This window comes from Garra rufa, chromosome 17, assembly GCF_049309525.1.
Source record: "Garra rufa chromosome 17, GarRuf1.0, whole genome shotgun sequence".
In the NCBI taxonomy this organism is placed as follows: Eukaryota; Metazoa; Chordata; class Actinopteri; order Cypriniformes; family Cyprinidae; genus Garra; species Garra rufa.
In genome coordinates, this window is record NC_133377.1 from 7,319,535 (window position 1) to 7,346,431 (window position 26,897).

The 26,897-nt window shown below is 37.3% G+C and overlaps 1 protein-coding gene across 1 annotated transcript; it reads left to right on the top strand.

Annotated features, from left to right (window-relative positions):
* Positions 1 to 1,366: 1,366 nt before the first annotated feature.
* On the top strand, positions 1,367 to 18,871 carry e2f3 (E2F transcription factor 3). The gene is made up of 7 exons (XM_073822094.1): positions 1,367 to 1,834; positions 3,785 to 3,887; positions 4,837 to 5,056; positions 5,136 to 5,303; positions 5,423 to 5,537; positions 16,946 to 17,084; positions 17,182 to 18,871. The coding sequence occupies exons 1-7, from the start codon at positions 1,577 to 1,579 to the stop codon at positions 17,466 to 17,468; spliced, it is 1,290 nt and encodes a 429-aa protein (XP_073678195.1). The 5' UTR covers positions 1,367 to 1,576; the 3' UTR covers positions 17,469 to 18,871.
* Positions 18,872 to 26,897: the final 8,026 nt, after the last annotated feature.

Below are 26,897 nucleotides of genomic sequence, written 5' to 3' on the forward strand. Positions count from 1 at the left end.
TTTTAGCGTCATTACTTATGTCACATGATACTTCAGAAATTATTCTAATATTCTGATAATAATGCTCAGAAAACATTATTATGTTGAAAACAGCGGAGTAGAATTCAGGTTTCTTTGATTAATAGAAAGTTCGGTAGAACAGCATTTATCTGAAACAGAAATCTTTTGTAACATTATAAATGTCTTTATCATCACTTTTGATCAATTTAAAGCATCCTTGATAAATAAATAAACATTTTTTAGTATTAATTTCTATAACCTGTAAGACCTATAATTCCCCCCCAAGCTTTTCAATACTATAGTGTATAATGTTACAGAAGCCTTTTTATTTCAGATAAATGCTTTGAATCTTTCTATGCAATCCTAAATAAGATTTACTCAACTGTTTTAAATATTGATAAAAAAATATAATAAATGTTTCTTGAACAGCAAATCAGCATATTAGAATGATTTCTGAAGGATCCTGTGAAATTGAAGACCGGAGTAATGATGCTAAAAATGTAGCTTTGAAATCACAGGAATAAATTACATTTTAAAATATATTAAATTAGAAAACAGTTTAAATATTACAAATAGTTCACCATATTACAGCTTTTGTTGCATTGTTGATCAAATAAATACAGGCTTGGTGAGCAGAAGAGACTTCTTCAAAAAACATTAAAAATCGTTTGACTGTCAATGTATATTTTCATTTTTTACTTGCCTATTTTAATTGTAAAATTTAATGGATAGTAATTTTTCTGTGTTTTTGTCACTTGTAAAAATTACTATTTTACTTTTAAGTATGTCTGTTTAATTTTGACTCTCATTTCAATTGTAGTTTTAGTCATTTAAGTACAATAAATGTTGCCTTGCCAAGTAACTGAATTAAACTTAAGTTGACATTTTTTGTTTTTATATATAATTGCAATTAACAAATTATTTGTTTATTTTTGGTTTGTTTGTTTCTGTTAGTTACGGGTAACTCCCAGTTGTTGTTTTAAATACATTTTATAAGCTAATTTGGATTTGTGTACGTTTTGTATCGTGTTTACGTTGACTTGTCTGTTAGAATTCAGCTCAAAACATCTGATTTATTTTTCATTCTATTAAAATAGCCTGTGTAGTGCACTCAGAATGTGTCAGATATCAACGCCCTCTAGAGGATAAACCTGTGTATTTAAGAAGTACCGCTATGATGCGTTTTCATTGGCTGTACTGTGCCTCGCGTCAGCCCTCGAGGGCGGAAAACAGACCAGTGCTGGCGAATTATGTCGCATATGCAAATCCGTTTCAAATATTTCCCGGGAAATCTGAGTTTCGCGGGAGGACCTTTCGCGCGTAAACCTCATCCCCTACTTCATTGTCCGCTTCCTGGAGCCATTTTTCGCTCTAGCGAGAGGGAGTTCGCATCGCATTTTAATCGCTTACATCGGCTGCTTTAGGCTTTAGCAATTGCACTCATATTACAGCGATGCATTCCTAACACTGTGCGCTTTTATCATTTATGACTATTTTACATCCACTCGCTCGGATTTGAAAGAAAACGAGCCTCAAAGCACAAGTGGGACAAAGGGAACCTGCGCCTCTGAGGATCATGAGAAAGGGGGGTTCCTCGGTCCCAGGACAAGTCATGTTAACAGGGGTTGTTAGAGGTGAACAACACGGGGTTTTTAGTGCCGTTTCCGATCGACGGTGTGCAGCTTATTCCAATGCAGCCCGTATACAAATAAACACACCGCCGTCCACTAATAATGTCTGTGTGCCTGAGGCTTCTGCTGACAGTTTGTACACAACTCCTCTACAAGGAGCGACACATGGGACAGGACTGCGACCCACACTAGGACGACCACCGGTAAACCTCTGCTTTCATTCTGTCTTAAAGTCTTGCACATTCAATGCTGTAACGTTAAATGTTAAGTCGTTAGGCTAAGTCCACTTAGCCTACTTCTGCTGTCATCATGGCTACTGCTGGAGCTGCTTTATGTGTATCACTATCTGGCGTAGCCAGGTTTATTGTGCACAACTAAGCACATTTTAGAAACTTAACTCATTAAGACCTTTACTAAATGTCCCCCAAAAGTGCGTGATGACGCATGATGATTGTTTACCACATACAGACATTTATGCATATTTCCGCAATGTAGTCACTGCTGTTTTTACGCTTTAACTTTAACTGTATTAGACAATACGACTGTAAGTGTATCACACAAGGTGTTTTAATGCATTATGTTGTTTTCGAACTTAAAATAACAATGGTGTAGTATTTGTAACTCGGTTGGTTGTCCACTTGCACGCCTTTTAAAGTTTTCTTCGAAAGCTCGAGTGTTCCTGCTGTAAATCGGCTTGTGTAAGTCTGATATAGATATCAAATGCAATATCGACTATATATGGTCTAATATAGGTTTAAGAGTCGGCCTAACTGGCAAATGCTTGATTTAATGCAGTCTAGGCCCTGGTTTGTTGTCTTAGGATGGGGGATGGAGTCATTTCTGAGCTCACGGACTCTGTGCTAAGCCAAATGCTTTGCTAACTGTTGTTTTTATCGTTTTTACTGCAGAAACTCCTGACTGGCATCTGTTTAGAAAGTCATTTGGCGTATGTGAGGTCGATGGTTTTTATATTAGTCTAACTTAAACGGCTTATCAAACTTTTGTTTTGTTTAATAGGGTTCAGGACATGAAACAGTACAGCAATTAGAACTACTCAAGACTTGATACATTTAGATAGTTTCCATTTAAAAACGACTAATGTGAGGGGAATTGAAAGTGAAAAAGATGGGTATGAAGGATGAATGGAGGAACAATAAAACTTAAAAATAAAATTAACAAAAAATGACATTCAAGAATAAGTCAAGATATATTTTGTATGTATAAACCAGAAAACCATACTATTGCCGTACAACTAGAAGCATTCTAATGTTAATGCAATGTTAATATTAAAAAGGTAATTTTTGAGACACCAGAGGTGTTACATATGAAGTTTAGGCTTAAAATTAGTTTGTTGGTGCTTTCATGCAAAATGTAAGCCACTTAATCCATTTACAAATCAAGCTAGGACTTAACATGTAGGATCTTAAATTCATCAAGTCTGATTTTAAGATCAAAACACAAGTAATTAAGCAGCAAAACATGCATTTTATCTATACATTTACACAAGCTGCTATGCATTTGTGCAGCACTTTAAAAGTGCGCTTCCTATGACATCAAACTGTATTTAGCATGAAATGATGACAGCAGTGTTTTTGCAACATGCAAAATGCAAAAAATAGATCTTGACTGCATCTATAATTATCTCAGGGTCAGTGGTACTTTAAGTTTCTCAGTGGTCACTGGGTTTAAGCTTTGCTAATGGAGGACAGCCATTTTGCTTCCCTCTGCTATCCATATGTTGACTTTAAAGCAAAACGAAATTCTCCTGTTTTTTTTTTTTTTTATGTGAAATGAATCCTGTATGGTTTGCAAACAATTAACTTTTTGGCCCTTACAAGGTGTTACTCTTGATATAAAAACTTTTGAATGGCCACAGACAGTATATTGGCAGATTGTGATTTATCTAGTATTTTTAGCCAACTTTTCCGAATAACGTAAGCGTTGGGTTCAGTCCACTATGAATAATGCACACGTGTTCTTAAAATGAGGACGTTTCACTAAATATTGTGTAAAATGGCATTTTTGTGCATTTGAGTGCTGTAGTGCTTATATTATGTGATCTTATAACCCTAAAAGATTCACATGTAAACCTGACTACGACCAAAAGTGTTTAGTAGTCACTTCATATTGTTTTTTTTCTTTTCTTGAAACAGGCTAAAAGACGACTGGAGCTGGACATTACAGACCACCAATACAGTGAGCCAGCGAAAACCCTTCGGAGTCGCAAAGGAGCTCTTAAATTGAAGGTCCCCAAAGGTATGAAGTTCATTCTGTCTTTCCACGGTTTTCCTGATGTGATAAGCATGTAAAGCCCCTAATATTTAACTTTGGACCACAAAATTAGTCATAAGGGTCAATTATTTTACATTGATGTATGGTTTGTTAGGATCGAACAATATTTGGCTGAGATACAACTATTTGAATATCTGGAATCTGAGGGTGCAAAATACTCAAAATATTGAAAAAATGGCCTTTAAAGTTTCCAAATGAAGTTCTTAGCAATGCATATTACTGTTCAAAACTTAAGTTTCGATATATTTATGGTAGGAAATTAAAAAAATATTTTCATGGAACATGAGCTTTACTTGATATCCTAATGATTTTGGCATAAAAATCGATCATTTAGACCCAAACAATGTGTTTTTGGCGATTGCTCCAAATATACCTGTGCTTCGTAAGACACATTAAAGGAGTAGTTCACTTTTAGAACATAAAATTACAGATAATGTACTCACCCCCTTGTCATCCAAAATGGGGATTTCAGGATTTGTCTCCATATAATGGACTTCTATGGTGCCCCCGAGTTTGAACTTCCAAAATGCAGTTTAAATGCAGCTTCAAAGGGCTCTAAATGATCCCAGCCGAGGAAGAAGGATCTTATCTAGGGAAACGGTTGGTTATTTTCTAAAAACATTTACAATTTCGAGCCATTCGAAGCTGCATTTTGGAAGTTCCAATCGGGGGCACCATAGAAGTCCATTTTATGGAGCGAAATCCTGAAGTGTTTTTCTGAAAAAACAATTTCTTTACGACTGAAAAAAAAGAAAGAAAGACATCTTGGATGACAAGGGGGTGAGTAAATTATCTGTAAATTTGTTCTGAAAGTGAACTACTTTAAGTTATACCGTATAATTACATTACCAACTAGCCCTCCTCCTTTCTGCCGAGCGATGAATGATTGAATGACTTCTTTCTTACGTTCTAGCTCCTAAAACCCCACCGGAGAAGACTCGATACGACACATCCTTGGGATTCTTGACTAAAAAGTTCTGTCAACTGTTGGCGCAGTCCTCCGATGGAGTGCTGGATCTCAATAAAGCCGCCATTGTGCTCAACGTCCAGAAGAGACGTCTGTATGACATCACCAACGTGCTAGAGGGGGTGCGCCTCATCAAGAAGAAGTCAAAGAACAACATACAATGGCTGTGGGTTACTTAAAATTGTGGTTTGCATTAAGCAATGCTGTTTTTGGACATTTAGTACATTCTGCTCTGGTGTTTGCAGGGGCTCCAGTCTGCCGTCAGAGGGTGGGCTTCCATCTCCGGCCGTGCAGAGTCACAGCCTGGCCAGAGAGATGCTAGCCCTCACTCAGGAGGAGAGACGCCTGGATGAACTCATTCAGACCTGCACGCGTAACGTCCAGCAGATGACTGAGGAGATCCACAGTCAAAAATATCCTTTACTCTTAGTCTGCTATACCATCTCAAGTGTGTAATGTCTCCGAAGGTCAGAACATGAGAGCACTAGTAGGAAGCCAAGTAGTTTCCTGTTTTGTCCTTAACCTTTCTCACATATGCCTATGTGACCTATCAGGACATCCGAAGAATAAAGAGCCTAAAAGACCAAACCGTTATAGCGGTTAAAGCACCATCTGAAACAAAGTTGGAGGTGCCTGACCCAAAGGAGGTAAGCAATTTTATGGTTTTATGCATGTAAACTCCTTTTCACACCAAAAACTTTTTTTTTTACACTTTGAAATCGGACTGTATTTTGTCATATATGGATATGTTGGTTATATTAGAGAACCACTCAAGCCTTTTGAAATGCTAAAACATTAGTAACATTGAGTAACATTGTGACCATGATATAATAATTTATTAGTTTTTTGTAAAAGAGGCAAACACAAAACTGCCGGGGAGGGTGGTTTATTTTATAGATTAAGGGGAAAAGAGAAGAAACATGGAATAATAAGGGGAAAATATCAAAATAACAGTGGAGGGGAAAAAAACTATATATTTACATAAAACAAAATGATAAACCCACAGGGGAAAATGTAAACAAGTGGTGCCAAAGAAAAGAAAAAAACAATGTAACTCCATTTCCAAGTCTAACCTAACAAAAGAAAGAAACCAAAAGCAATTCTTCTGTGTTTTCACGCCCTAACTTTCCTGCTCTGAACTAACCAAACATGGCATACAAGAGTGGCACTCACTTCTAGCCTGGTTTTTCTAATAAATCTGTAGGCTATGTTCGCACTGCAAGCCTTAGTGCTCAATTCCGATTTTTGCTCAGATCTAATTTAATTTTTTTTGTATAGCTGTTCACGTCGTTTCAAATGTGGCCAATATCAGATTTCCAGTGTGAACGGATCATGGTTCTGAACTGACCAGCTTGCACAAAAGAATATGAACAGGGTTTCCAGGTTTTTTACAACAAAATCCGCCCAATTACTTATCAAAACCAACCCAATCACATTCTGGGGGGTAAATATCACATTCGTTGGGTCGCTTCAACCCACAAAGTAGAAAAACAACCTGTGAAAAAAGTAGCCAAATTCCACGGGAAGACCAGCCAGAAGCAGGTGAAATTATGTGCTGGAAATATGAAAAAGACATGGATTTTACCATAGAGAACAAGTTTTGAAACTTAAGTTTTGTTACAAGCCTTCATATTTTGCTTGTCTTGATAACTTTAGGTATGTAAAATCTCACTCCCGTGAGCGCAGAATCACGAGTGACGTAAAAGTCGCGTGAATTCTGATATGACTGTTCAGACTCGGATTAAGTACCACATATGGAAGTGGCACAAATCAGAATTGAAAAGATCAGATTCCATAAGGTTTGTGTCGTTCACAGTCTTGACAGATCTGACTCTCATGTGAGCAAAAAAATGGATTTAAGCCACCATAGCCAGCAGTGTTGAACGTAGCCCCAGGTATTGCTACATGTACGTCATGTGACATACTACCTTTACAATTTTCCCGGGTTTGAAGGTTGTCATACACAAAGGCAATAAGCAGTGAAAGCACAAAAAAAAAAGATGACAACTCAAAACTGTACCATAACTGTAGATAAGAATGACACATGGCAAAAGGGCAGATAATAATACTAACACACAAGAACAGGAATAAATGGCCATTCAGTACACTGGTTGTCTCACAAACTAAAAATACAACACCTTAAAGGTCCCCGATGTTCTTTCATATACTTTTATGCATTTGGTAGATGCTTTTCCCCAATGCAAGTTGCATTGCATTTAAGGTGCAATGCAAATACATTTACTTTTTATAAATTTTTGTTTTAACCCTCTGGGGTCTGAGGGTGTTTTGGGGCCCTGAAGAACTTTTGACATGCCCTGACATTTGTGGGTTTTTTTCAATATCTTAAAAGTTACAGAAAAGAGATCAATGCACAGTTCATGCTGACTGTCATACACAATGAATCGCCTCTCAGACAGACTGCACTCTGCAATTTTGTTCTTATTGCACCTGAAAAGTATGTCGTAATGCCCACTTTGAGTCTTTTTGTAAGCACCGTTGGTAAGTGAATGTAACGGTTGGGAAAGAATTTAGATGTCTGTATACTGGATTAATGCATTAGGTCTTAAAAGGCCCGTTTTGAATTGTTAATATTTTCAACTGTAGGAAGATATAAATCAGTCTTTTACCAAACAGATTAATATTAATAAGAATATCAATACAATTCTAATAAAATCTTAGGCAAGCGTATATGAGGAGCCTTAACAGCCCTAGTTTTATTTTGAGTCAGATATGGCTGTAATGACTTGTGGTTGAGTGAAGTAGATGTTAATTCAATAACCACTCTACAAACTGATTCACTGTGTGAGTGAGCCATTTGAGACGTGAGTCAAACTCATTCAAGAGTCATTTTGACAGGTTAAAAAAAACTCTTCATTAGAGTCATTCACGAACCACATAGTCTAGATTTGTCATGTTCAACCAGTAAATATAACAATAAAAAGGTTGACTGATTGCTGACATGACACAATAATTGGGTTTAATTAACATTTAGGATTGAAATTAACTTTAAATTTGACAACTAATTTAAGTTATCAATCATTCAAAATGTCTACCAGCCTAAAAATATTAGAAATAAGCCAGGTTATCAAAGTTGCAGTTTGTCAAATGCCTACCCCTGACCATCAGTTCATACGTCCAGATGGAATGTGACTAATGCAACAATATTAACAAACTGTTTGAGATGCACCCTAGTTTTTAAAGGAACACTCCACTTTTTTTTAGTAATAGGCTCATTCTCCAACTCCCCCGAGTTAATAAGTTGAGTTTTACCGTTTTGAAATCCATTCAGCCGTTCTCCTGTTCTGGCGAGATCACTTTTAGCATAGCTTAGCATAGATCATTGAATCCTATTAGACCAATAGCATCACGTACAAAAATGACCAACGAGTTTCGATATTTGTTGTATTTAAAACTTGACTCTTAAGTAGGGTTGGGTATCGTTTGAATTTTATCGATTTCGATTCCGATTCCGATTCCACTTATCGATTCCGATTCTTTTCGATTCCCAGTTTCGATTCCGATTTAGTAAAAAAAAAAACAACAACAAACACAAAAGTCAAACATTAATATATTAAACATGTTTATTTTCAGTGCTAGCTTGCAACATATTATTTTATTACAGGGGTTCTCAACCTTTTTTATATCAGGTCCCCCTTCTTCTCGGGTCAGATTTGCAAGGCCCCCCTATGCCTGACATTTCCTCTAAAGGTGTTTATTTTTTAACCTTTTTTATTAACCTAAACATTAGTTTTGCCTTTTTATTTTTCTCCTGCATGTTATAAAAAAAAAATCAAACAAACTTTAAATTAAAGCTATACTTTTGAATTTAAAAGAAAATCCTCTGCTCTAACTTTTTAACATGAATACACACATACAGATTTAAAGCACCTAAATTATTTAATTCAGACATTCTTCACAACTTCAGAGTACTCTTTCTTAAGTGACTGAATATCTACTGTTTGTATTTATTATAAAATAAACATATAAATGAAAAATACAGTAAATACATTGTAAATCTGTTTATGCTGGTGCTCATATGTGCTTAAACACCACTGACCCTTACAAGATCCACCTCTATGGGTAAGCATTCATTATAAAAAACTCACAGGACATTCATTTTGAAAACTATGCAAATATTTTGAAATTTCACGCAAAAATACTATGGATCAGAGCACCGAAAGCATGAATAGTTTGTGAATCAACAGCGGACTTATGCGTGCCTAATGTACGACTCCGATATACAAGAATGAATACATTAGGCACGCGCGAGTTCGTTACTATTACTCTGGTCATCTTTGCCTTTACATTACGGGAGGGTTTGTTTCATGCAGCCAAGAGATAAAGTAGATACCTGTCTTCCCGCGGGGGTATAAGTGACTTTTATGTGGGCTTTTGCGGGACGAAATAACATATATTCCTTCTGGAGTGGGCGGGCGCAGGACTAAAATCCGTCCCTTGCAGATCTCTAAGATGAAGTTTGCGTGCAGCGGTAGATTTGTCTTCGGTTTTTAAAAAGCGTAGACACACTTTTAAACGCTTACCGTGATCCATCTTTTCGACTGATGTTTACATTACCACGTAAAGTCCTGGCAGATTGCACGCGCGGAAGGTCCTGGCAGATCACTAGATGGAAAAAATGCAACCAGGAATCGAAACGAGGAATCGAAATTTTAATATTATAACAAGTATCCGATTCTTTATCTTAAGTATCCGATTCCAGAATCGGAATCGATTTTCGATTCCCAACCCTACTCTTAAGACCGGTGGAAATGCAAAGCTTCAATTTTCTAGGCCAGTAGTGCCCAAACTTGGTCCTGGAGGGCAGGTGTCCTGCAGAGTTTAGCTCCAACTTGCCTCAACAGATGTCGGGAAGTTTTTTAAAATTTGCAGGACACTGGCCCTTCAGGGCCAAGTTTGGGCACCCCTGTTCTAGGCCGATAAGATTAGGAACTACACTTCCATTCCGGCATTATAGTCAAGGAAGTTTGCTGCCGTAATATGGCAGGAGCAGGAATACCACGCAGCACATGTGCAAATGCTAAACTAGCTGGGAACTCATTTCTGATAATACTTCGCCTGCTTCGGCCATATTACGGCAGCAAACTTCCTTGACTATTACACCGGAATGGAAGTGTAGTTCCTAATCTTATCAGCCTAGAAACTCGCAGCTTTGCATTTCCACCGACTTTATTACACGATATAACTACAGAAGAGTCAAGTTTTAAATGCAACAAATATCGAAACTCGTTGGTCATTTTTGAACGCGATGCTATTGGTCTAATAGGATTCAATGATCTATGCTAAAAGTGATATCGCCAGAACAGGAGAACGGCTGAATTGATTTCAAAATGGTAAAACTCAACTTATTAAGTCGGGGGGGGGGGGAGTTGGAGAATGAGCCTATTTCCAAAAAAAATGGAGTGTTCCTTTAATGGCTTCATCTAGTCATGACCAAATCATGCTGGATCATTGAAGACTCATAGGTTTCTGCTAATAGGTGATGATCCCCATTATATCTTCAGGGTCAAGGCCCAATGAGTATTAAACATTTTACTGGATTGTAATGCCTTTTAATACTACCAGACAATGGTTTTATTCAGAGACATGATTAATAGGATTGAAAGTCATCAACAAAAGGGATTCTGTCCTAAGTACTTATTGTAAATTGTATTTAATATTTACTCAGCTGTGTTTGCATTGTAAATTGATTTAATATGTCAGCAACAAAGCCAAGTCACAACTAAAATATATATTAAAATGTATTTTTCACTAATGGAATATTAAAAAATGATGGTTTGTATAAAACTGAAAAGTAGTGCCCCAAACGGAATCCTACCTGTTGAAGATATTGGCTTCCCTTTTCTTAAATTGGCATTTATGTAATTGTAAACTAATTTCTAATGGCAAAATACACTAATGGGCACTTTTGGTGTGGGCTTTCATAGTGTAAACACTCATGTGGTCGAATGCATTCCAACAGCCACAAAACACCACCTCCCTTTTGCCTATTGATTTAATTCGTGAATATTATGGGATGTTGATGAAGTGTGCTAACCAGACTGGATTTAAAGTCAAAACATGTAAAAAAAAAAAAAAAAAAAAACAATGCTCCGATTGATCGGCTGATATTGGCTAAAAATAGCTTGATTGGCGAACCCCAAAAGCGCCAATCAAAAAAGGCGATCACTTGACGTAAATTACTCGCGCGACTTTTTCACACATGCATGCACGGCGCACAAGTAAACAACAGCAGAGCGGAGCTTACCAGTGGCAACATGAGTTCTCCCGTCTGGAAGTTTTTCAAAGTGTCCGATAAAGACTAGTGTCTTATAGAGTCTTATCGTCAGCCTGTGAGATCGCCGATACACGATACTATCGTGCTAATTTCTTTAATCTCTATGTACTAAATTCCTTATTCATTTTGTAAGGGTAGTCTTGTTATTGGGCATGTGACTAAGTTGTGCGTGTACAGAGCACTGAATGTAGTTTTGCCGGAGAAGTTCAAGTTTACTTTCGGTTTCATTCTCTGCTATCTTCAGGGAGTGGTAAATGTGCGTGTTTGAATGTATCTTTCTATACCCGTCATATTGCAATGTTACCACTGTATGTCTGATTGTTGTCATCAGTTTATGTTGTAGTTCAGTTCATATAGAATAAGGAGAAACGGTGGCCGTGTAATTCACGTGTCTATGTTTAGCGCCGTTTTATCGCATCGTAATTCTAATTAACGCATATAGATGTTACTGAGGTGAATGTTTGTTTCCTATATACAGACGGATTCTGATATCGTATTTAATTCAGCCTAAACCACATTTTACTACTACTTTACTACTTGATCCTAATGACTGTGCAATGCTGGATAATATAATCCTTACATCTTAAAAAGCAGCTACAAATAACAAGCAAAGAACACTTACATTATCAAAGAACTTCATCACTAACTAGTGTAGCCTAGTCTATTGTGAGGTGCACTTTAAAAAACACTCCTGTTATAATCAGTTTATCTATCTACACTGTATAATGAATAAATTTCTTGGGCAAGTTTCTGAAGCATCCTAGAACCGACTCTCTGCACTGCATCGTTAAAGTTAGGCGCCTTTTTGACGGATACTAATAATAATCGTCTTGCTATCGTCAAAGGCATCAGCAACTGGCGATATCTCTAACTATCGTTGATACACGATATTATCGTCTATCAGCACAACCCTAACTTGGTGGTTCAACCCTAACTTGGTGGTTCTTCAAGATCTTGACTTTTTCAATATAGTTAATTTAGAGTTTAATTTCTACAAATGGTGCAAACTCTGCTAGATTATAGATAAAAGATTCCCATTCCCCTGCCATTCTGTAATCGGCAGATCATGATCTTGGTAATTGGTGATCGGCTCCAAAAATACTGATCGGAGCATCTCTAGTTTTAACACAAACCCACAATAGCCATGTTTCCATCCGAAGTTGTCAATTGAATTTATACGCAAAATTGAAATGTTGCATAAAACATTTGATATAAAAACCGTGACCCGAATCACACCCACATTAAATCTTCTACACAAGGTAGACACTAATTTATTTAAACTTATACGGCTCTTTGCGGCAGGCGCTGCCAAAGATAAAAAATATTTTGGCTTTAGCCAATTACCGGGCAGGTTAACAACCAAATGAACGTTTCACTGGGCTTATGTTGGAGTGTTGAAAACATGGTCATTTAAAATATAATGGAATTCCCAGAGCTGTATGATTCATCAAAAATCTTATACGGAGATATAAATGGAGAAAAAAAAAAATCCAGAGCGTGCATGTACGAGTTTGTTTGCCAGGTAAAAACACAAATACGCGTAAAATGTCATACTGTGTCTTGACATAACTACGCTAGCTACGTCCCATAAAATGATAAATGGCAAAAAGGCCTAACATACTATTTCTGTTTTATTTAGTTTTTAGTAAAATCAAATGTGACGTTGTTTGCAACTACGTTCACCCCGAGGCCACGACGCAAACTCCACCTTGACTGCCTAAAATGCTTCTACGAGAGAAAGTGGCAGTTGTGCAGCGATTCACCTGGGATGCAGGCACCTTATTATATAGTTACATATAATATAAAAACTTGCTCCTCAGAGCGAGCAGACGAAACAAATGCGGTCATTTCTTTCAGAGTTGGATGCCTGCTGTTTGGTAACGCTGTCGTGTAGAACAGTACTGGGAGACAATTATACAGAGAAACTCTGACAGACTTTGCTCAGGCATTGCAGAATGACCATAACATTTGCATACTGTGCAACAAAATCAGTCCACTGGTCATTCAAGTTATGCTGTCTCATTGTGAGTTTTTAATGCACAATGAGGAATTTATTCTGTGAATGTATTCTGTAAATCTTGCATTATTTGCATTAACTCTTATGCACAAGTCAAAACCCACCTCAAGCGAGAGTTAAAACTTTTGCCGATCAGGGGCTGTTTTTTTTTTTTTTTCTTTTTTTTTTTCTTAAGTTTTGGTGTTTCCGTCACTCGTTTCTGCTGTGATGTTTCAAAATGCATGTATAAACTGTGATTGAAACGTAGTGTTATGCCTAGTTTTGCCGCTATCGGAGAAGTAAAAAAAAAAGCTGCTACTCTCTTTGTTTTCCTTTCATGTTAAATTGCACAAGCATATTTTGCAATATTAGATCAAAAGATCAGGAATTGGAGTTTGTTCTACTAGCGAGTCTAAGAACTGGTTTGGCCTTTTGCACCAAGGCAGTTCAAGTGCTGGTTCAGGGCCAGAACCTTGTTTCAAAGCACCAGCTCTGAACCAGGGAAAGTAGTTCACAAGTAGCACCAAAACATTGCTGGTCTAGAAGTAAAAGCTGCTTGAGTTGGCTGGGGTAAATGGCAGCTAAATGTGAACACGTTGGATTTGCCGTGTTTGGATGCCGATGTAGGTTCGCAAACCCATTGTTGATATTAGGCTTGTTTAGGATGTGTCAGTGCCGCACTGATGCATCTTGAGCAAGCCTGGTATGTGTTTGGTGCTGCCGTACTAGCATTGCTGAGGAATGTGATGTATTCTGTGACACATGGCCTGGCTCTGCGGAAAGCCTGTGGAAAAGCAAACGGTTCTTAGAAGGCTCGCCAGTCGAACCAACTCCAAAACCGGCAATGACACTAGCTCTGAACTAGCACTTGCGGAAAAAAGGGGCCAAAGCCAGGTCTCATCTTTCCCAGCAAAGTTAGAGCAGCAGTGCCAAACAAATCAGGCTTGCTCGAGATCCGTCAGCGCCTTGCAGACCAACCAGCACACAATGCCAAATGCAGTGAGAACGATTGGAGAGCAAATCACTGTTTTGAATGGCCCTCGTGGTACTTCAACGCCACATGCTGACCAGTCCGTGCAGCGCCAATGCATCCAGAATGTGCCTAAAATCTGAAAAATGGATGTCACATTGCTATTGATGTTCACGGCTTTGCGAACATTTACAAACCACTTTTCCTGGTTTTTAACCAATTTTAAACTAGGCTTTACCTCCGAACCAGCAAAGTTACCTCAAAATGCCTTGGTGGAAAAGGGGCAATATACACCTTTCCTCAAAGAAATCAAGACTGAAGTGGTTGAAAGTACACCGAAACATTGCTGGTGTAGAAGTTAGAACTGTTTGCGTCACGGCCTGGGACAGGGTTACCGTGACCATCTTTCCCAGGAACGTTAGAGCAGCAGTGCCAAACAAATCGAGAAGGGTCTGGCTGCAGACCGTGGATGCGAGTGGAGCTCCACTCAAGAACGGAAATACGTCACCTCCACTTCCGACGTATGTTACACCATATTGGTCCGGGCATGACGCGGTCGCCTTGATGGTCCGGGCAAAATTTTAAGACATTGCATATTTAAAACTTATTGTTTAATTTTTCGTTTTGTATTATTTATAGTTACATATGCGTGTTCTTAATAATTACATTTTCTGTACATTTCATAATTAAAACGTTTACCTTGGCAAATGATATGGGTATATAATTATATATTTTAGAAAGTAAACAGTAGATCTTTTTTTTATTGCACAATTAAATATTACAATAATGAAGATGTAAATACGGACAGTATCTTTTTTTAAAGTGTTTAGAACAAAACAAAAAAAGAACATACAAGGGCAATTACATAGTACATAAAACATAACATAAAATAGAAAATTAAAATAAAGAAAGCTGTAACATCACATATCCATAACCAAGTACAAATAGTTAGAAGTTATTCAAGAAGTTTTTTTTTGCTTTGCTATTATTTGTTTCTTTTAATGTACACAGGTAGTGGCCAATTTCTATTTTAAAATTAGTAAAATTAGTTTTTTTTCACTGCCCATTTACATTTATGAATGAAAAACATTCCATATATGAGTAAATTTACAATATACCAAATTTTGAAGTCAGCACTATACTCATAAAAAAATTAAATGTCCTTTTCTTTGAGTTGCAATTCAACATTAGTATTTTATATCTCCAAAAACCAATGGCTAAAGGAACAAAAAATTTGGCAAATCTTTCTAAGATAATTGTTATTACATTTTTTTCTTTTATATTTATACCTTTCAATTTAAGACAGAGACAACATTTGGATTTTTATCTATTTCATTTACTAATAATTTTCTAAGTTCTAAGGGAATGGCATTAATTACCATAACATACTCCTTTACAGGTATATGAAATGAACATTTTTTAAGAACTCTGCATAGGTAAGCACGTGACCATTAGAATTCAACAGCTGTGAAACCAACCAAACATTTTTTCGAAACCAATTAACTAAAAAAAAGAGATTTATTTTGGTGTGTAATGTATTTATTATTCCAAATTAAGCACTTGTGAGGGGAAAAATTATGTTTGTATATCATTATCCATGATAATAATGCCTGTCTGTGAAAATTGGAAAGTTTTATGGGAAGCTTGAGTGGATTACAAAGTATTTTTTTATTCAAATAATGATGTTTATTTTTCCAACAAGAAAATTATATATACATTTATTTATGTCATTAATAATACGTTTTGGAGTGTCTATAACCATTGTGGTGTAACAAACAAAGGACAGCATCACATACAGTTGTGAGAGCTTCACAGAACAACAATATATTACACATATTGGAGGGGAAAGGGGAAAAAAGAAAAAGAAAAAGACACCTCAAAGATGTACAACTGACTCAAGAATTTTAAAAGTTTTAAAAGCTTTTGAGTTCAATGGTTTGGACACATTCTTAAAAGAGTCAAAGAAGACTTTTTAAATCAGTACAAACAGTAAATAAAACAGCAGATCTATAATATCACTGGACATTAAATGAGAAGTTATTTTATTAAACATCTCAATCACAATTTGTATTTTAAACAAAATAACAACATACATATCACAGTAAAATAATGTTTCCCACAATGTTTTCCATCCATTGAAATTTCACAAGTAGTTTTGTTATGATATGATAACCTCGTTGTAACTCGCTATTATAGCGATGCTAAAGTAATAGGCTATAATAAAAAAATAAAATAAAGTGCGCGACGCCATTTTCATTTTAGTGGAGGTGACGTGTTTCCGGTTTGCGGGTGGAGGTGACGTATTTCCGGTGGAGCTCCACTCGCCGTATGTCTGCAGCCAGGTCCTCTTGAACAAATCAGACTTGCTCAAGGTGCATCAACGATGTACAGAGTGACCGACACAACATCAAAACACAGCAAGAACGATTAGAGGGCAAACGACTCTTTAAGCTTTACAGTTGCTCTCGTGGCACTTCAACGCCACATACAGACCGTCCATGGTTTCTTGTTGGCCACAGTAACCCCAGCCCCTGACACAAGTGCTTCTTCTAAACCAGCAATGTTTTGGTGCTACTTATGAACCACTTTTCCTGGTTCTGAGTTGGTGCTTTCAGAGTCGAAAGACGAAGAGCCAATTTGAAACTAGGCTCTTGCTCTGAACCAGCACTTAAACTGCCTTGGTGGAAAAGGGGCAACATACACCTGCCCTTAAAATTTCTCAAAGAAATCAAGACCTTTCATTTTATTTATATTCCTTCCTTTATACTTAAACGCCTTTGCTATCTCCATCCAGAGTTTACAGGTCCACCTGAGTAGCTCCAAGGGTCCCATTGATGTTTTCCTCTGTACGGATGGTGGTGATTCCGGGAGCTTGCTGCAAAACGGCCTTGATGTGAATGGGAATCACCCTGCCTTTCTCAAAGTCTCCCAAGGCAAGAACGTCTACAGCAGAGCTTCTTCAGTAGCAACATTTGTTCTTTCCAAAAACAGTTTCCTAATAAGTATACTTTCTGTTCTTTATCGTTTCAGAAGCTGCTACAGATGCAGTGGCTGATGGTGTGAAGATGAACGGCAGCTCTAACGGTAGCGTCAATGGTTATGGGCCTCTGACTGGAAGTGCCCCCATGTCACCCCTCAGTTCCTCCTTGTCCTCAATTCTCCAACAGCCAGAGGAGTCCATCCCCTTCGTGCCGCTGTCTCCTGCTCTCCTCAGTGACGAATACATGCTGGGCTTGGGTGATGAGCAGGGCATAAGCGATCTGTTTGACTCCTGCGACCTGGACACGTTAGCGCTGGATGACCTGCTGAGGATATGAACGATCCTGAAGCTGTTTTCAAGTTAGTGGTCGGTGCTTCTTGGTTCCTGTATGAAATCTGCTTTGGCAAGATGGGTGGGCGATAACTCTGGAGATGAACTACAGACTGAATTTCTCAAATTGTAGAATTTTCTTGACAGTCACGATTGACATTGACAGTTTACGCATGGATCTTCAGGTTTACCGCTACGGGATCCAATATTTCTGTTGTGTGATACTGTACAGATGGGTTTCTGTATCCTGATAATGTCGTTTTAACGTTATTTTTAGTGTGGTGAATTGCATGAGTTGTGTGATTTGTCTATGAACTTTGTCATACTGGTTTTCTTGATGGCCACCTCTACAAATAACATCTAAAGGTCACAATCAACTCTGTGTGAACATTTCTGTTCATTTGAGCTCATCTCTTGCTTGCTTTCATGGGAACAAGAAACATCTCAGCATCATAGGCTAGCAAAATATCAAAAGTTTAGCAAGTTGTTCCTTTATCGAATGATCCAAAGTGCTTTTGGTGCTCTATCATTTAGTTTGCTTTGTTAGTATACAGTATCTCAGGGCACAGATCAAGGAGTGATTGCTTTGTGTGGTGATCTTGTGATCTGTGGGTAAAATCAGATCCGTTTTCCTGAGCTACAGTGTCTTATCCCTTTGTTACCAAATGATTTGTTCAAAGAAATGAGGACGTTGATGCGTTTTGGTGCGATTCATGTGCAAATAATGATGTAATGATTCTGCGAGTTCTCCCGTACTACAGTTTTGGCTAATTTTGTAAACTTTAGATTGAAAACTGAATATTGGATCTGGCCCTCATCTAGTCCCCCTTAATGTTGAATGTATTCCAGTATCTGAATTGCACTGAAGACTGAAGTCTTAAGAAGCCATCATGGACATCTGTCGCCACACGATTATGAAACGTTTAGTGCCCCACAGAGAATTGTAGGTTTTTCAGTAGCTTTGCATTTTGTAGCTTAAATTAATTTCCCAGCATTATTTTCTTCGTCCATTCCATTATTTTTTTTTTTTCGTTTTCTGGGAAAGCCTCATTACATGCTTATAAACAGGCCACTGTTCTACTACTTTCTCCTGTTTATTCCTTCAGTCCTGCAAATTAGACTAAGCGAATCTGTTACTTTAGTTATGTTTTCTGTAACCTTTTTAGGAAAGTTCAATTGTTTAATACTTCAAATGTGGAGTAACTTGTTAATGCAGTTTTTGCTGTGGTTAAAGTAAATTATGGTACATAATTCTGAATTAGTGCTAATGCTCACTAGTTCTCTTGATTCTGCATTGGAATGAGGGTGTTGGTCATGTATGCAGCCATATTGCATAAATGTTGTGATTAATCACCAGTATGTATTTTATTCGATGGTGCAGTTTGATTTACTCAAATGTAGATTTTTTTTTTTTTTTTTTTTTTCCCTTAAACTATTAAGAGGCCGTTTTTGTGTGCCAATGTGTGTGAAAATGTGAAGTTTTATATGTGGATTGTAAACTGCGCATCAATTGTTTGCAAATTGTTTTTAATAAAGTTATGAATTTCTGCATATTGTGCCTTGTTTGTTTGTGTATACTTAGTCTGATGGGAAGAAAGACTTGCAGTCATTTCAGTTCTTTTAAAATTCTGTGGTCATGTCTTGACTTGGTGCTTCATAATATTGATCATTCATAAGCTTTGGACTTCTAATTCTTTCCAAATGATACAGCGGATATTAATATTAGAAGACATATACAGTGCCTTGCGAAAGTATTCATACCCCTTTCATTTTATCATGTTTTATTTTGCTGCTGTATGTAAAACTGCTGTAAAGTATACATTTTTTTTTCCACAACAACAATTGTTAGAACTTCATAAACTTATCACGCTCTGTCAGCTTTTTCAAGTTTGTCCAGAAATATTTGATTGGGTTCAAGAACAAGCTGTGGCTTAGCTGCTCAAGGACATTCACAGAGTTGTCATTAAGCCACTCTTGCTGTGTGCTTAGGGTCATTGTCTTGTTGGAAGGTGGATCTTCTGCATAGTCTGAGGTTCTGAATGCTCTGGACTGGGTTCTCATTAAAACTCTCTTATTATGGTGCATTGAGCTTTCCTTATACTTGAGTCCCTTTTTGGATGGTACTCTTGGAATTGAGGTTCATCAGACCAGAGAATCTTTTTTTTTTTTTTTTTTTTTTCCCCAAAGTCTGTGAGTTTAAGTGCTTTGTTGCAAATACCAATATTGTTTTATGTCTTCACAGAAGGAGAGGATTGAGTCTGGCCACACTGCTGTAAAGCACAGACTGGTGGAGTGTTTCAGTGATGTTTGTTCTTCAGTAGGTTTCTCCTTTCTCCAAATCATGGCGCTCAACTAGAGTGACCCATCAGGTTTTTGGTCACCACTCTAAACGAAGCCCTTCTCCATCAATTGCTCAGTTTGGCCAGGAGGCCAGCTTCAGGAAGAGTCTTGGTGGTTTCAAACTAATTTAATTTAAAGGTAACAAAGACTGTGCTTCTGTTAACCTGCAATGCAGCAGAATTTATGAACTCTTACCCACATGTGTGGCTTGACAATCTTGTTTCTGAGCTCTAAAGGCAGTTTTTTTTTTGTAATAAATTTGCAAAGATGTTAAAAGTTTTTTGCTTTGCTATTATGATATGATTGATGTGGGAGAAAAAAGGTAGTTTAAAATAAGGCAGCAACATGAAACGTCAAAAAGATTAAGGGGTATGAATACTTTTGCAAGGCGCTTTAAATACTTGATATTTTTTTTCTCTAAAATATTGTTAATCTTCATCACTCAAAACTTGAAGGAATGTTAGCTGTGGGTATACCACCATGTCATTTTGTGGGAAACATTGATCAAAATTAGAACAGCAACCACTGTGGGACGAAAGATTACAACTCAAATTTTACAGCTGTCAAAAGTTAGTAGGAAGTGTAGAGGCCTTTGCTTTAAAAGAATGGCTTGAGCATCTGCGGCTGGTGTGATCTTGGTCAACTCTTCTGCCACAATTTGGCAACTGTAGTGGGTTTCTTAGCCATAACTTTGCCACCAAGGATTTTATAGCAATTTTCAGTCAGTTTTAGATCAGGACTCTGGGCTGCCACTTTAACTATTGCAATGTACTTGGCTTCAAGAAACCTTTTTACCCATTTTGCAGTGTGACGGGAGCATTGTCTTGTCTAGGAAAGAAACTGCATGTTGCTAAATGAGGTTCTCATAAACATTTGCTTATTCTGCCATGTATCTGTATAAGAGGCCCAACCCATGACACTTCCTCCTCCACCTTTTAATGACTACTTTATGCACTTGGGCTTCAGTCTTTCCTCAGTTTGACGCCGAACAAAATGTTTCCCATCAGACCCAAATTAAACTTGCTCTCATCGCTAAAGTGAACTCTAGGCCAGTTGTCCTAGCTCCACACAACATGCTCCTCAACAAACGTGAGCTTTGCCTTTTGATTCTTTCTGCTTGAGGTTCGGTCACTGCAGAGTGCACTTTTAGTCTGACTTCTCTTAAATGTTCATTACCTTGTTACCAGATCATTTCTTTGTTCAGCGATGAACTGGCAAGCAATTTCAACATTGCAGTGTTGAACCGATTCCCCATTGAGAGTCTCTGCATTATCCTGCCCTTTCTCTTGGATGAGTTTTTGGGGGACCAATAACTTGGAGCTATCTGTAAGTGTTCTCTAATTTTCATCAAAGTTCTTTTTTTATTATTTATACTGTGCTTTAGAATACAATTGATTTATGAAATGTGACCCCGGACCACAAAACCAAGTCTTAAGTAGCACGGGCAGGCCTATATTTGTAGCAATCGCCAAACATACAACATAAACGTCAAAATGATCTTTTATGCCAAAAATCATTAGGATATTATGATATTGTCAATTTCCTACCATAAATATATCAAAACTTAAGTTTTGATTAGTAATATACATTGCTAAGAACTTTATTTGGACAACTTTAAAGGTGTTTTCTCAGTATTTTGATTAATTTAGTTATTTTTGGGCACCCTTAGATTCCAGATTTTCAAATAGTTGTATCTCGGCCAAATATTTTCCTATCCTAACAAACCATACATCAATAGAAAGCTTATTTATTCCGCTTTTATGAGATCAAAAATTGACCCTTATGACTGGGTTTGTGGTCCAGGGTCACAAATATGCTGAAAAACCGCCCTTCTACTCCTGTTTGGATAACTTCAAATAAGACTAAGCAGCGACCTTGAAATTTAGGAAATTATCGGTTGTTCTCATGTAAGGTCAGGAGCGTTTGGTATTAAATAAAATGGAAAAGAAAATGTGTCATAAGGCCACGAGGAACAAAAAAAAAAAAAGTCTTGTGACCCATATTAAGAAGCTGAATCACTGAGGAATTTGCAAAGAATTTTCAGTTCAAATAAAATATTAAATATTGGATGGACTGTTAGATGAACTGATTTTTTTTTAGCTCACTGTTGAATTAAAATGCTAGTTGTGAATATACACTATATTTCCAAAAGTATTGAGACACCCCGTTCTAATAAACAGGTTTGACTACTGTAGTAATTTCCATAGGTATAAATCCTAATGTTTAAGCATATAATGATGTTCTAGGGGATTGTGTGCTTCTAATTTAATAGCAGCAGCTTTGACAGGACCCTTTTTCTATTCTAACATGACGACAACGGCGTCTGTCTATAAGGCAAGGTTCAAAAAGAAATGATTGATTCAGTCAGTGTGGAAGAACTTGACTGGTCCACAGAAAGTCCTAATCCCAATTGAACATCTCTGGAGTGACTTTAAATGCAGACCTTGAGCCAAAAACTCATCAGCAAACACCAATGACTTGGGTACTATGGGTACAGTCATTTTTGACACTTGCAAAACGGTTGCAACAAAGATGGAAATACAATTTATAAATACATGAATTGTTTCCATCTTAGTTGCCACAGTTTTGGAAGAGCCTTTTTCTGTTCTAAAGAAGGGGTGTCCCAATACTTTTGTCCATATAGTGTATGTACAAGTCGTGTTTGGTAATGAGTTTTTGTTATTTAAAGTCATACCAGAGGTGTTCAGCTGTGATTAGAACTTTTCAGTCAAGTTCTTCCACACTGACTAAATCAATTTCTTTTTGAACCTTGCCTTATACACAAAGGCATTGCCATGTTAAAATTAAAGAGGGTCCTGTCAAAACTGTTGCTGTAAAATTAGAATTAGAAGCACACAATCTTCTAGTCCTGGAATATCATTATATGCATAAACATTAAGAATTGTACTAATGGAAATGACTAAATTAGTCAAGGGGGTGTTTCAATACTTTTGGCAATGTAGTGTATTTCTGTACACGGGCACAATGAGATGCCTCCTGTCTTCCCCTCACTTGCCATTAGATGGCATGTTCTTCATTTGAAAGAGATTGTCTCTCATCCACAATCTTGACAATGTTCCACTCAAAGTCAATGCAGTGCCATTTAATGTAGACTAAAAGACACCGCTCTTTCAAAACCCAGTGAGCATTTTTTTTTCCCCTTTATTTTACAAAGGCTATTTTTTATGCTTTGTTGAAAAATCAAAAGTATTACTAAAATTTCAAAACCTTTTAAAGACCAGCATCGCAGATGATTAAATGTTTAATTTCATATTATTTGTGCAAGTCCTATCGACGCAGCCAGCGTCATCGAAATAAACAGAAAGACTTGTTCTTCTACAGACGTCCCTTATCTTGCCACATTTAGACTAATGTGTCTCTGCTCTGAGTCTGTCTGCTCTTTGTCTGCAAGAACCAGCAGTGAATGGGCAGGCAATCTATGATGTAATTTGTTTTGAGTAGCGCCCCTCTCATTTGGCTGTAGGGGGCACTGTTGAGACACCAAAGAGGGCCCAGACACACTTAACCTAATTCCCCAGTTTTGCTTGCCAGACACTAGGTTCATGGAAAGTCACAGATTTTATCAGTTATTCAAATTATAGCATCCATCCAGCAGTTAAAACAAATGGCTGCAGCTGTTCTCATTGGTTATGTGAAAACTGATATTTGTGTGCCCTTGATTAATGCTTCATTCAGCTGCTGCTGTTGTCCGCACAGGCTCCGGTGGGATATTTCAAGCCAGACAGTTGCAAAGCACACCCTTTATTTTAGCCACAACACCCTGTTGAACTGCCACACGATGATCTGATTTTTCTAAATGTTCTGGAGGATGTCTTTCGTTCCTCTAAACGCGTGTTAGTGCTATAGTAAAGCTGAAATGTACACACAGCGTACACGTGCGCACATGCACAGCATACGCTGCTACTCATTCATAAAAGCGCACGCCGTGTTTTGATGGATGCCGATTGGATGAGAGCTACGCTACGCTGCGATTCGCCGCATCCTATGTGACCAATCAGAAGCAGGCTGCTTTTCATTCCCTCCGCTCTCTGTTTCAGAGTTTAGTAGTGAGTCTGACTGCTCAGCTGAATCTTTTTTTGCTACACTGTGTTTGCAGCAGTGGTCAGAGGTCTGTGGACACTATAAACAATGATGTAAAGCGTCACTAAACACCATATGCGTCTGTTTTGAAATCTGTATTCAAATTCCTAATTATTACATTCAGGAAGAGATGTTTGCACAGCATGAAAAGCAACCGTGGGGTCTGTATGTGCTAAGTGTAGTAACGGATACCAAGGCAACTGAATGAGTGTTATGACAGGACCCTAGTGAAACTAACTACTATTGATATACTGTGCTATTTTTGGATTTGCACATCTTGTTTGCAAGTTTGATTGAAATTATAATTTATATCACATTAGAAATGTGTTTTTCAGCACTAGCTTGACTGACTGCTGTTGTGACAGGATGCTAGTGAAACTAACTACTATTGATATATTGTGTTATTTTTCGATTCTTACAGCTTGTTTGCAAGTTTAATTTAAATTGTAATTCGTATCATGCTTTTTTAGCATTTGCTGGTGTCTCTGCCCAGCTGGAAGTGTCTTTTTCTTTTGCTTCGTTCGCAGATGTTTGAGATTTAAAAGCAGATGCCTCATTTGTTGACTAAATTAGTCCACTTTTGTCATACTGCTGACCAAATGGCCATACAAAACATTACTCCATACCCCACGTGTTTAGCATTATTTATTTTTTCTCACTGAAGCAGAACAGGGAACAGTTTGGAACAGTTCACCCAAAAATGAAAATGACCCCATGGTTTACTCATCCTCAAGCCATCCTAGGTGTATATGACTTTCTTCTTTCAGACAAATACAATTGGAGTTATATAATAAAAATGTCCTGGCTCTCCCCAGCTTTATAATGGCAGTGAATGGCAAAATTTTTGAAGGCCAATAAGTGCATCCATTAATTAATGTTAAAGGAGTAGATCACTTTCAAAACAAAAATTTACAGATAATGTACCCACCCCCTTGTCATCCAAGATGTTCATGTCTTTCTTTCTTCAGTTGTAAAGAAATGGTGTTTATTGAGGAAAACATTTCAGGATTTCTGTCCATATAATGGACTTCTATGGTGCCCCCGAGTTTGAGCTTCTAAAATGCAGTTTAAAAGCAGCTTCAAATGTCTCTAAATGACCCCAGCCGAGGAAGAATGGTCTTATCTAGCGAAACGATGGGTTATTTTCTAAAAACATTTACAACTTATATACTTTTTAACCTCAAACGCTCGTCTTGCTGAGCTAGACAAGAGGAGCATTAGAGGTTAAAAAGTATATAAATTGTAATTTCTCATCGTTTTGCTAGATAAGACCCTTCTTTCCTTGGCTGTGATCGTTTAGAGACCTTTGAAGCTGCTTTTTGGAAGTTCAAACTCCAAAAAGCAAAAAAAAAAAAATTGTTCTGAAAGTGAACTTCTCCTTTAATAAAGGTGTTTGTGTAAGAAACACTTTATAAACTTTATAAACCACGAACTCTAGCTTCCATAACTGTTATATGCGTTCATGAGAGAGCAAAACAAAACACGGGTCACAAATTAAAAGTACAAAACGAGATTTGTACAGAAAAATCTCAGAGGATTTCAATATAAGCCAAGAGAAGACTGGTTTTACTTTGCTGTAAAAAAAAAAAAAAAAAAAAAACTTGGTTCTCGTGAGACTAGCATATTCTCACCGGAGCTTATGCTACGCCTACATCATCCGCTGGAATGCCGCTCTTTCGTGAACTCATGTACGACAGTTAACAGTTAAGCATAAGTTAGAGATTATGGTTTATAAAGTTTTAAAGATGGATGTTTTTTCTTACAAAAATGCATTGATTCACTTCAGAAGGCCTTTATTAACCCCCGGAGCCATGTGGAGCACTTTATTGGACTTCAAAATCTCAACACCCATTCACTTGCATTATAAAGTACGGTGACGTATTGCTGCCACGCACATATTATTTTTTCCACTCAATTATGACTTAATAATGAGATGTTATGTCATTTTAACATCTTTTCTCATTAAAACGACATCTTTTCTCGTAATAAGATGTTATGCCGTTAAAACAACATGATCATCTCGTTAAAACAGCATAATAACGAGATATTTATGATAATTATTTTTTTTGTAAATTAATTTGTAATTTTTAATTAATAAGTGCAACAAAAGTTATTATTAAAACGATTATTTAATTTGACTATATTATTATATTTATTATACCTAAGAAATATAGTCATAAAAGTGTTTTCGTAAATCGCACTTGGCCCTTTTATTTAATTCAGTGGTTCTCAAAGTGGGGGGCGCACGAGTATTGCAGGGGGGGCGCGGGCCATCAGCAGAAAAAAAAATATAAAAACGTAAACAGCCAAAGGACGTAACGAATGGGTGATGGATCGGTGTGTGAAAGAGAAAAGAAAACCATAGATTAATTCGCACAGACCCAGGCAGGTGCTGGTCATTCAAAAGCTCAATGCAGGGCTTCAAAGTTAAAATTATTTGCAACTTTGTCGCGTCCAGCAGAGATGTCACTGACACTGCGCTCCGCTGAACTGCGGCATTCTGGCGCCTCAGTCTCGGTATACAGTACAAATCGGCATACATTCACAAATGATAACTCAGCGGCAGAGTTCAGCTCTTGCAGGGGCGTAATTTCCACTTGGGGCTTTTCAAAATCCTGTTTGTGTCCTCCTACTTTCAAATGGTTTTGTAAAAGTAATGTCTTGTATTGTAGAATGCACGCTCAGCGCCGCTGATTCACGCGATCGTTAAAAATGAAACCGAAAGTAAAACGCGCACGTGCATTCAAAAGCAATTGTAATACCCCACGTTTACAGAGCGAATACTCAATGCGCACAAATTAGGCTACATATCTAAGCTGTTATTAGTATGTGGGCTATAATAAGTTGTACATTTGTCTATAACTCTGTATCATGGTGGGAAAATTCGGTCTATTTGCACTTTGAATATTGAAAGAGTAGCCTATTTTGATTATGGCTGCATTTATTTTCTACATGACTAAGAAAGAACTTTGTCGTTTATTTTTTATTTATACTG

What these genes read in the sequence shown, in the direction of transcription:
- e2f3 (XM_073822094.1), top strand. Translation starts at nt 1,577, where the DNA reads ATGAGAAAGGGGGGTTCCTCGGTCCCAGGACAAGTCATGTTAACAGGG. An exon ending in TAAATTGAAGGTCCCCAAAG is followed by an intron (nt 3,888 to 4,836) that starts GTATGAAGTTCA and finishes CTTACGTTCTAG; the next exon opens with CTCCTAAAACCCCACCGGAG. An exon ending in CTTTCTCAAAGTCTCCCAAG is followed by an intron (nt 17,085 to 17,181) that starts GCAAGAACGTCT and finishes TTATCGTTTCAG; the next exon opens with AAGCTGCTACAGATGCAGTG.